This window comes from Nycticebus coucang, chromosome X (genome assembly GCF_027406575.1).
Source record: "Nycticebus coucang isolate mNycCou1 chromosome X, mNycCou1.pri, whole genome shotgun sequence".
In the NCBI taxonomy this organism is placed as follows: domain Eukaryota; kingdom Metazoa; phylum Chordata; class Mammalia; order Primates; family Lorisidae; genus Nycticebus; species Nycticebus coucang.
In genome coordinates, this window is record NC_069804.1 from 128804924 (window position 1) to 128817128 (window position 12205).

Genomic DNA, 12205 nt, shown 5'->3' on the forward strand with positions numbered 1-12205 from the left:
AACGGAGAATAAGACAAGTTCCCAGTCCTTGAGCAACATCCAGTCTTCTGGCTATTAAGAAGCTCCTATATTCCTCAAACTTTGTTTTATTTTTTTAAATTTATTTTTATTGTTAAATCATAGCTGTGTACATTAGTGCAATCAAGGGGTACAATGTGCTGGTTTCATATACAATCTGAAATATTCTCATCAAACTGTTCAACGTAGCCTTCATGGCATTTTCTTAGTTACTGTATGTAGGCATTCGTATTCTGCATTTAGTAAGTTTCGCCTGTACCCATTCTAAGATGCACCGTAGGTGTGGCCCCACTCATTACCCTCCCTCCACCAAAACCTCCCCCCTCCTTTCCCCTCCCTTGGCCCTTTCCCCATATTTTTGTGCTATAGTTGGGTTATAGTCTTCATGTGAAAGCTATAATTTAGCTTCATAGTAGAGCTGAGTACATTGGATACTTTTTCTTCCACTCCCGAGATACTTTGCTAAGAAGAATATGTTTTAAAGTCCCTGAGGAGGGGAATAGGGTAAGAACTCTATCATTGGCCAGGCACTGTGGCTCACGCCTATAATCCTAGCACTCTGGGAGGCCAAGGCAGGTGGATTACCTGAACTCAAGAGTTCAAGAGCAGCTTGAGAAAGAGCAAGACCCTGTCTCTAAAATTAAAACAAAAAAAAATTGCCTGGCGCTGTGGTGGACAGTACTCCCAGTTACTTGGGAGGCTAAGGCAGGAGGATTGCTTGAGCCCAAGAGTTTGAGGATGCCAGTGTACGCTACCAAGGGCAACAAAGAGAGACTCTGTCTCAAAAAAAAAAAAAAAAAAAGACTATCATTCACACTAACCCACATGCAAATAAAACATCACTTCCCATGAAAATTTAAAAAGTCATGAGGGTAAGCACTTTCAAAATGGCAAAGTCAGAACTTCTGAAAAACGCTCTTCCAGAAAAGCAAAAAGACATTGGAAAATTTTTCAAAATCAACTGTTTCACAACTGTGGAAATTAACCAAAATTTACAACACTCAGAGGAGCATTTATTCAAGTAAAACGGCCTTCTCTGATAATCCATCTTTGGTATTATCTGAGGCAAGGAAAAAGCTGAATTTTTCAGTATGTTCCTGAAGGGGGTCTTTGAAAAGCAAAAAGCAGCCCCTATTATTCAGAGGGACACTGAAAAACAGGAAGCAGCCCAGAGGTAAACAGTTAGAAATCAACAAAACAAAACCCTAGAAGATTAACACAGGAATGAACTTATCTAAAGGCAGAGAGAACCAGAGGAACCAGAGGGCTCCCATGCTGGCTGTGAGAGGGGACCATGTGAGAAAGTGGGGCATGTCATCTTTCCTGCAGAGTGAATGATGTTGAGACTGATTTTAGAATCCACAACAGGTATTGATCTTGCACCAGAGTAGGAGACTCGGATGCTTCCCAGGAATACCAGCTTTGAAGGATTTACAGTGGGGTGGAAAGGGGGTTGCTGGGACTATGCAAATTAATAAAGAATACCCCACTAGAAGAAAAAGATAGCTTTGGGGATATAAGAAATAAAGATTTGAACAGAGGGTGGTGAGTTCTTTCAGCCACCCCTCTACTGTTAAGCTTTGTCTTAACTTTTGTAGAGCTTTTTTGTGTCTTTCAATAAACTCTGAAACGCTAACGTGGCATGTACTCTTTATTTCATCCTGGTTGTCCCGCACACTCAGGAGGGGTGTGTCAACTGAAAGCCTCCGGTCAGGGTATCCCCGGTGTGGCTTGTAGGGCCTCCCTGGAAGTTATGCGGTTGGACAGCCAATCCTTGCCGGACCTCAAACCTGCTGTTTAAAGCTCCAGCACCGTGGGCCCGGTGCTCACGCCAGTCTGGGAGGCTGAGGCAGGTGGATCTCCTGAGCTCAGGTGAGACCAGCATGAGCAAGAGTGAGACCCCATCTCTAAAAATAGCTGGGCATTGTGGGGTTGCCTGTAGTCCCAGCTACTTGGGAGGCTGAGGCAAGAGAATCGCTTGAGCCCAAGAATTTGAGGTTGCAGTGAGCTATGACACCATGGCACTCTACCCAGGGTGGCAAAGTGAAACTGTCTCAAAAATAAATAAGTAAAAATAAACCTCCAGCATCCTTTCTTTCCCATTGGCCTTGCCATGGTGACTGAAATGCCCACATCATTTAGTGGTTTGAATTAGGTAAGATCAGCAAGTTTTGTGGTAATTTAACTTGTTTTATTCCTATCTTCCTTTACCCAGCTCTACTATAGCATTGAAAACCAACAGTCTGGCTCAGTGCCTGTAGCTCAGCGGCTAGGGCACCAGCCACATACACCAGAGCTGGCGGGTCCAAATCCAGCCCGGGCCTGCCAAACAACGACAACTACAGTCAAAAACTAGCCGGGCGTTGTGGCGGATACCTGTAGTCCCAGCTACTTGGGAGGCTGAGGCAAGAGAACTGCTTAAGCCCACAGTGTTTTGCGTTGCTGTGAGCTGTGAGCTGTGACGCCGTGGCACTCTACCTAGGGCGACACAGTCAGACTGTCTCAAAAAAAAAAAAGAAGAAAGAAAACCAACAGTCTTTGCAGTCACAGTGGCTGCAAAAAGCAGCAGTCTGGCACCCACTAGAGGGGAGCAGAATAACCCACCCCCAGAGAATTGTCAGTATACCACACGTCAGGGAACTTTCTAAAAAAACCCCATAGACAAGGGGGGGGGGCTTGTCTTTATTTTATCTGACTCAGTACCAGTAGCCCTTTCCCTGGGGCATTTCTTGAAAAAAAATCGGCAACAGTTGTTTGACATCAAGGTTGCCTCAGGCAATAAATAAAAGTAGGTGCAAACAACAGGCCAAAAAGAAAGCAATCTGAATCCAGCAACGTATGGAAAGAATTAAACTCCATAACCAAATGAAATTTATCCCAAGAATGTGAAGGTGGTTCAACACAACAGAATCAGTGGACATAATATGTTACAGTAATGGATGAAGGAAAAAACTCACACATGAATGTGTCTGCCCAGCTGACCTGGTTTGATTACTGAGCAGAGCTAGAAAGTTCAACCAAGGTAGGGGTCAAATAGAAAGTGGAAGCAAATAGAAACCAAAAGCAAAACTTTGCTTTTTATACCTTTCTTTTATACACTCCTTCTTTTTCTTTCTTTTCTTTTCTTTCTTTCTTTTTTTTTTTTGAGACAGAGTCTCACTCTGTTGCCCCAGGCTAGCGTGCCTTGGCATCAGCCTAGCTCAGGGCAACCTCAGACTCCTAGGCTCAAGCAATCTTCCTGCCTCAGCCTCCCAAGTAGCTGGGACTACAGGTGCAGACCCCCCTAATTTTTTATAGAGATGAGGTCTCACTCTTGCTCAGGCTGGTCTCAAATTCCTGAACTCAAGTGATTCTCCAGCCTCGGCTTCCCAAGCCGCACATCTTATAATGCTCCACGCAGGTATCACCTCCTCCGGGAAGCCTCTGCTGAGTTCAGATTTGCTCCCTTTTGTATTCACATTATGCCTTGTTCATATCTTTTTGCTACCCTTACAATCCTTTTGTATAATAACTTTTTATGCATCTGACTCCTTGTGAGGCTATGAGATTACAGTGGTTTTTCCACTGCATCTGAAAATCTTGCTTTACCCTTCAACTTTTCTGTATTTTCTTGGACTTTTACATCCTAGCCTTTTTGGCATAAGCTATAATGGCAAGAAGAGTAGAAAGGAGCTATTGGATTTTGCCTTTTTGTGTATGAATGTGTGGAAAAGAAACATGAGGACACAATGGGGATCATGAACATTTTTGGAGGAAATGAAATCACAGGATAAATTTTGTTTCTTTTTTAGAGACAGTCTCACTTTATCACCTTTGGTAGAGTGCCGTGGCGTCACAGCTCACAGCAACCTCCAACTCCTGGGCTTAAGAGATTCTCTTGCCTCAGCCTCCCAAGGAACTGGGACTACAGGCGCCCGCCACAACGCCCGGCTTTTTTTTTTTTTTTTTTATTGCAGTTTGGCCAGGGCTGGGCTCGAACCCGCCACCCTCGGTATATGGGGCCAGTGCCCTACCCACCGAGCCACAGACACCACCCAAAAAAATTTTTTTGAGCTTATTTTTGGTAGTTTTGGAATACCAAACTGCTTTAGGATAGGCCAGATCCCCAAATATATAATCACTCGAACACAGAAGAACTTTCTTAGTCATGTAACAGTCCAAAACAGTTATTCCTTATCAGCAGCGTAACTCTCGCATAGTTACTGGGGGCCGTGGTCACCTTGGATTATCACATCCTAGTCAGCCAGAAAGGGGAGAGAACGTGAGGAGCACACATGGGAGATTGCTATAGGCCAGCCCTGGGAACAGCATCATTTTTCTTCTCACGTTCTATACGTGAGAACTTAGTCATGTGACCACATCTCACAGCAAGGCAGACTGGGAGATGTAGTCCAGCCATATGCTCAAGGAGGCAAAGCGTGATCATGCTGGGAAACAAGTGATCTTCAAAGATATACTAACAGTAGTAAAGGTGGGCTAGTTTACCTTAGGTGTTGTGTAAATGATGGAAGAGGTTTATTTCCTTTGTACTAGTAAGCTATATGGCGCTGCTCTGTTTAACCTGTCCCATGGGAAGCTGGGGGAAGGAAATGTGGGCAGTATTTAAAATCATGGTTGACAATTAAGCTCCCTATTGAGTCTCTTACCAGGAAGTAGCAGCTGGAGGGTGATTTTGCAATGCTGATGAATATTTAATTATTAATCACTAACGCTTTGTAGATTGTCTTTAAGTAAAATCCCAACTGGGTTGGTATACAATATTCTAATGTTCCCCACCAAGGTTTTTTCCTCTTTTGCATGTCTAGACTAGAGAGGGTGTTAAATAGATGGCAAAGTAGCAACCTGACTCATTACAAGCTAACCAAGAAGTGCTCAAAACAAAATGGGAAAAAACAAAATTGAAAAGGGAATTCATTTTCATTTCAAACCACAGTCACAGATACAGGCTTATTCCCTGCCAGTCTGTGTTTGCCCAAACAGTGCACAATGATGATGACCTCACGTACTGTAGGTGAATGAGTAGACATAAATCAATTTGAAATGAAATATCCCTATGATTCTTTTAAGAAGCATATTCCCAGCACTCTCAGAAGCCAAGGAGGGCAGAATCGCCTGAGCTTACAAGTTGGAGACCAGCCTGAGTCAGAGCGAGACCCTGTCTCTAAAAATAACTAGGCATTGTGGTGGGCACCTATAATCCCAGCTACTTGGGAGACTGAGGCAAGAGAATGGCTGGAGGCCAGGAATCTGAGGTTGCTGTGAGCTATGACGCCATAGCACTCTACCGGGGGCGACAAGGATAGGATGCCTCAAAAAACATATATATATATATATGCATACATATATATATAAAAATCATGTTTTTTGACATATATATATATATATTCCCAGGAGAATTTGTAAAAATTCCCAGGCTCTATGCCCCCACGCCCATCCCAGATTAGCCGATCTGTGGTGAGACCTGGGGATCTGGATTCGTTAACATTCCCTGTATGATTCCAATGTAGGGCCAGGTTTGGGGATCCACTGCTCTAACAGAATGGGAGGGGGAAGAAGGCATATCAGAGCATAAACTGAAGGGTGATTTTTTTTTAAATATATGAAATTAGTAACGTACCTCCCAAATAATGAACCACCCTCTCAAAAAAAAAAAAAAAACTAGTCTCATGGCTTGCCAAGTAGCACTGTCTCTGGGCTTGGACTAATTCATGGGAATCTGGAAAAGAGGCCTCTTACGAGGATTGCCAGAGCCGAAGGCAAGCTAGGAGAGGTATTAGGAAGGCAGACTTCCTCCTACACATTCCAGATACCTATAACTTGTTCTCTTCTTTTCCCAGTTTGTTGCTCAGCCCAACTGCCAACAGTTGCTTGCCACCCTGTGGTATGACGGCTTCCCCGGATGGCGGCGGAAACACTGGGTAGTCAAGCTTCTGACCTGCATGACCATTGGGTTCCTGTTTCCCATGCTGTCTATAGCCTATCTGATCTCACCCAGGAGCAACCTTGGGCTGTTCATCAAGAAACCCTTTATCAAGTTTATCTGCCACACAGCATCCTATTTGACCTTCCTCTTCATGCTTCTCCTGGCTTCTCAGCACATTGTCAGGACAGACCTCCATGTACAGGGGCCTCCCCCAACTGTTGTGGAATGGATGATACTGCCTTGGGTTCTAGGTGAGTCAAAGGAACAAGGAACTATGGCCAGACTGCCTGCTGGTCCTGCCTAAGGAACTATTAGGACAGGCAGTAGCAGTGGCTCTGAACTAGGACACCTCCCCACTATGCAGTGGGTAATCCTTTGTTAGGAGTATGAGAAATGTGGTTCCTTCTTTCCCAAGCTCTGATCACTCAATATTGCATGGTTCATGGTGAGACCCCGGGTTCTCTTCTGCTAACCTAGTATCTTCAAGGGCAGAGAAGATGTGTGTCAGTTGCAGGGGTCCTCAAACTTTTTAAACAGGACCAGTTCACTGTCCCTCAGACCGTTGGAGGGCCGGACTATAGTTTAAAAAAAAAAAAAACTATGAACAAATTCCTATGCACACTGCACATATCTTATTTTGAAGTAAAAAAAACAAAACGGGAACAAATACAATCACACCACCTCATGTGGCCTGCAGGCTGTAGTTTGAGGACCCCTAGTTTAGAGGGAAAGCCAAGTATCAGTCAGAATGGGCCTCAGGTAAACTAGGAAGAGCAAGCATTTATCAGCTTATTCAAATACTCTTTCCCATAACCAGGGGGCACATGGATCTGCTGCCTTCTCACGGCTACTTCACACAATCTCAGTAATTATTCAGGGCCACATCCTATCTGGACACAGACTCCACAATCAGGAGGAAAACCTGGAAGTTCACACACATCTTGGTAAAAGCAGTGCTACGGGTAGTCTTTAGGCATAATTAGATTGCACTGAACCTTACAAGAAGTGGTCATCCTCAAACTGTGGTCCCCAAATCAGTAATATCAGCATCACGTGGGGGCTTGTTCCACACATAAAACTCAGGTCCCACCCTGGATCTGCATTTTCACCTGTACTTTGAAGTCTAAGAAAGCACTGCGCTGACTACAGCTACAGCTTTTACTGTTTTCCACATTCCAAGGCTAAAGAAACATCTATGTCATCAGGTAAAATTCCATAAACCCCTCACGCAAGGAGAGGAGAAAAAAGAAAGGAGTATCCTAAATTATTTTAAGCCCTACTGCCTGGCTTTACCCCAACATCTGGTAATTTGATCCACGCTTGCTCATCTCAAAACTCTTTGAGAAGTTTTCGTTCCCATACCTAATGGAAACTAAGGACAATGGGATAATATGAATCTAATTAACTCATTGATGAGATTATTCCCTCGTCAAAATGGGAAGAAAGTATAACCGGTCACCCAAAATAGCAAGAGCACTCCAGCGACAGTACCCAGAAAACTATAACATATGGGAATCTTCAGGAAAATTCTACCAGGCTTGGCACATTCAAAACTGTGAGGTGATATAGGAAAGGAAGAGAGATAAAACGATTACTGCTATCTCTCAGGGCTTCACTCCACTGACCCCAATTCATTTATTAATTTTATTTTTATTCACTTGGAGGGGGGAATCCTACGAGGATGACCATAACTGACCCTATGTAGAAATAAACTCTTTGCCTCCATTCTTCAGGTTTCATTTGGGGGGAGATTAAGGAAATGTGGGATGGTGGATTTACTGAGTACATCCATGATTGGTGGAACCTGATGGATTTTGCAATGAACTCCCTCTACCTGGCAACTATTTCCTTGAAGATTGTGGCCTATGTCAAGGTAAATCAGAAAGTCTGCCATTTTTCTAAAGCAATGATTTTGGTTACATTAAGCTTTTGCCCTGAGAGTATAAAGAGTTTAGGGGAAAAGTAATGATGACAGTCCAATCCATATGGGGAAGTACCTTACAGAAAGACATTCTTTCAATGGTTTGAAAGCAGTATCCACCTAAGCAAAGAAAGTGCAGAAAGGAACAATTTGAAATGAATCATAAGCTTCTGAAGCTTTGGGGAGTAAAAGGACTTTCAGCTTTCAGTGTTTAAATCCTCTCCACAATGTCCATGCCAAGAGAATAGCCCAATGATGCTTGCACAGGACAGGGACAGGAAAGTCAATGAATTCCTGTCAATATCCTGAAAACCTTCTCTTAACTCTTGGCATTTCATTTAAAAGAGCTAGTTTATATTTGTCTAATATTATTCTCCCCCATTGTCCCTGTGGGATCATACAGAACAAGGCTGTTTCTTCTTCTAACAGTGCTTCCAATATGAAGTCATCTCTCTCTAACCTGCTGAATCATCTTTTCTCAAAACTAAACATTACCTCTTCCCTCAGCTGTTCTTTATATGATGGGTAGAACCCCAGAATCTTCACTGCAGGAGATACAGACTTTTTTTTTTTTTTTTTTGTACAGACAGAGTCTCACTATGTGGCCCTTGGTAGAGGGCTGTAACGTCACAGCTCACAGCAATCTCAAACTCTTGGGCTTAAGAGATTCTCTTGCCTCAGCCTCCCAAGTAGCTGGGACTACAGGTGCCCGCCACAACGCCCGGCTATTTTTTTGTTGCAGTTGTTTAGCTGGCCCCGGCTGGGTTGGAACCCGCCACCCTCGGTGTAACTAGCACTGTAACCACTGTACTAAAGGCGCCGAGACAATACAGACTTTTTTTTAACAACCTCTGCCTCCTTCATCACTATCAGGACAATCATTCAGGCAGTTATGAAGCTAGCTTTTTGAATGTCACTCAAGCTAACCTCTCTACCAGTTCAGATAATGTTTGCAACCACCACCACTACCACACTAATGCTTTTTCCACACAGTATGCAACTTCAATTATCCTGAAAATAGGTTCATGTCTGACACCCCACTTTGAGTAATCACAGGCTCTGAATTTAGGTCTGGTGCTTATTAAATAATGGTATGGCTGCACTCCTTCTACCCCAAGTTGAACTTTTCTATGAGGAAAAGCTGACAATTCAGTATCCAAGATTGCCTAGTCAGTCATGATTTTTGGCACTAAATTCCACATTGAGGAGTTTCAGAATGGAAATATGGCTATCCCCCAAATCTCCTACAACTTAGCTTATTTTTATATCCCTAATATGCATATTGCATAAATTTGAAGACCTTGGGAGTTATGTAGAGCATGAATATTGAATGCAGTCATGCAACACTTTTGAAAAAAGCCCCAGGGTAGGCCTTACACATGTGGTGATCATTTAACACATACTTACAACTGCCTTATGAAAGAATAAGCTAGTTAGGACTAATTGTTTGAATCCCTGGTTAGTGTGGCTGGGTGAAATCCATGTCATTCTGGCACTCTGCTGACTAAGTAACACTGTTTTCCTAAAGAAAACCACTTCTTCCTTTGGAGGTGTTATTTATACACTGAAGAGACCATAAATTATCAATCTAGAAATTAGTGGGTTTTGTTTCAACAGGAACATTTAGAATAAATGAAGAAGAGAAAGATTAACCTTTGGGGATATGAAAATATGTCTATAGATGCTCAACATTACCTAATCACATAAGCTATACGTCTTCACTGGCAAGACTTCTAAAGAGCTACAGTAAACTAGACACTTCCCCACCGCAAAGTGTAAGCTGGGTGAATGCCCCTACTGACAATTCAATAGAGACTTTTGCTGAGAAGTGGGCGTCCTTCTCATAAACAGAAAATTAACAAAGCAAGACCTGCCACATGCAGAATTTGTATTTGTAAGGAGAATGTGTAAAGAGGCAGTCTGGTCCACTCATTCACAGAGGTACACCAGCCTGAGATGACCTTCCCCAAGCAAGCTGAGCCACCTTCTCTGAAGTAAAGTTGCAAGAACTGCTCCACAGGGTCTTTCAAACATTTCAGATCACCATGTACTGAGGTGGTACAGAAGTGCCAAACGATGAGCTGGCCTTGAAGAAGAGCCTTTATCAGACTGAAAAACTAGTCTAGTCAACAACATATACTCCACCTCCCGTGGTCTACAACAACAAGAACCAAAAGGCACACACCAAAGTACTTAAAAGCAGCAAATTGCATAGAAGACTGGCCCTCAGGGCCCCCAGATAATCTTGCAAGTGGAGAATAATTGCTCTTTTGTCTTCTAGGATAGCACCCAACCGCCACCCCACGACCCCCTGCACAGACTAAATCTGGACTTTGCTACTCACTGAGCCATGCATGGTCTTTTCTTCAGCCGGTGCTTGGCTAAAGACACAGTTACACTCCCCTCAACTTCTTATTATTACTGTGTTCCTACATTAAGCTGTTCCTCTTCATATTTTGCTTTTGGGTTGACAGAATGCAATTCACACTGCTTTGAAAGGCAAGGAGGCCAATTTTCAAGCTGCCTTCCATTTCAAAAAATGTAAGAAAAATGGGCGGTGCCTATGGCTCAAAGGAGTAGGGTGCTGGCCCCATATACCAGAGGTGGCGGGTTCAAACCCTGCCCCAGCCAAAAACTGCAAAAAAAAAAAAAAAAATATATATATATATATATAAATTACTTTCCTCCCAGTATCACTAACCCAAGGGTCAGGAGACCTGAATTTTTTTTTCTTTTTAAAAGCTATTTTATTTTATTTTTGCAGTTTTGGCCGAGGCTGGGTTTGAACCCACCACCTCCAGCATATGGGGCCGGTGCCCTACCCCTTTGACCCACAGGTGCTGCCCCAGGAGACCTGAATTTAATCCACACTCTGGTGTTTCTGAGCAGGATTACCATAGGCAATTGCTCTACCTCTCTAACCCTTAGAGTCTCACTCTGATACATAAACAGATTGTGCTAGATCAGTAGTTTTTAAGTTTTTAATTTTTTTTCCCATAGAAGCACATCTTCAAGCAAAAACTTACACAGAACTCCAATATGTAAAAAAAAACCCTGGCTTGGCGGCGCCTGTGGCTTAAAGGAGTAGGACGCTGACCTCATATGCCGGAGGTGGCGGGTTCAAACCAAGCCCCGGCAAAAAACTGCAAAAAAAAAAAAAAAAAAACACCTGGCTAGGTACAGTGGCCCACACCTGTAATCCTAGCACTCTGGGAGGCCAAAGCAGCTGGATTGCTTGAGCTCAGGAGTTGGAGACCAATCTGAGTAAGAACAAGATCCCATCTCTACTAAAAATAGAAAAACTAGCTGGGTGTTGTGGCAGATGCCTGTAGTTCCAGCTACTTGGGAAGCTGAGACAAGAATATCGCTCTAGCCCAAGAGTTTGAGGTTGTCATGGGCTATGGTGACACCACAGCACTCTACCTAGAGAGACAGAATGAGACTCTGTTTCCAAAAAAATAAAAAATGTAAAACATAAAAATAAAATAATTTTAAAAATACAATAAAAAAATAAATAAGGGCGGGGCCTGTGGTTCAGTGAGTAGGGCGCCGGCCCCATATGCCAAGGGTGGTGGGTTCAAACCCAGCCCCGGCCAAACTGCAACAAAAAAAAATAGCCGGGTGTTGTGGCGGGCACCTGTAGTCCCAGCTGCTTGGGAAGCTGAGGCAAGAGAATCGCGTAAGCCCAAGAGTTAGAGGTTGCTGTGAGCCGTGTGACACCATGGCACTCTACCCGAGGGTGGTACAGTGAGACTCTGTCTCTACAAAAAAAAAATAATAATAAATAAATAAATAAATAAATAAAATTAAAAAGCCCAAATAACTGAGTTTGGCTTAAGGAATCTTAAGGAGTCTTCTAGGATTCTCCTTTGCTCCCACAGTCACCACTAAATGCCTCCATTGAAACTTCAGACTCTAAAGAACACAGTTTGAAAACCATGCATTAGATTAGGGGTCAGCAAACTATGGTCTGTGGGCCAAAATTGGCCTGTTTCCATGTTCGTTTTCTTGCATATTGTCTGTGACTGTTTTACCATTACCTGGGAAGCAAGAAGTACTGAGCAGTTGTGACAGGGACCATATAGCCCACAAAGCCAAAAATATATATGTGAGTCATTACAAAGGTTTTGAGATGCACAAAAATTAAGAAATATAAAATCCCCCTAGAATGCCACATGTTCTGTTGGAGATAAAATTGCACAATAAATGTCAAGTCTGTGTTAAAAAAAAAAAAAAAGAAAGAAATATAAAATCCTTTGCCGGGTGCAGTGGCTCATGCCTGTAATCCTAGACATCTGGGAGGCTGAGGCAGGTGGATCTCTTGAGCTCAGGAGTTCAAGATC

The 12205-nt window shown here is 43.1% G+C and overlaps 1 protein-coding gene across 2 annotated transcripts in view; it reads left to right on the forward strand.

Annotated features, from left to right (window-relative positions):
- The window catches only part of TRPC5 (transient receptor potential cation channel subfamily C member 5), a 388947-nt gene that overhangs the window by 284231 nt on the left and 92511 nt on the right, over positions 1-12205 (forward strand). For both annotated transcript variants that reach the window (XM_053579726.1, XM_053579725.1), the window contains 2 exons: positions 5856-6192; positions 7675-7814. In XM_053579726.1, the coding sequence (XP_053435701.1) occupies positions 5856-6192; positions 7675-7814 (477 nt within the window). The remainder of the gene's footprint in view (positions 1-5855; positions 6193-7674; positions 7815-12205) is intronic.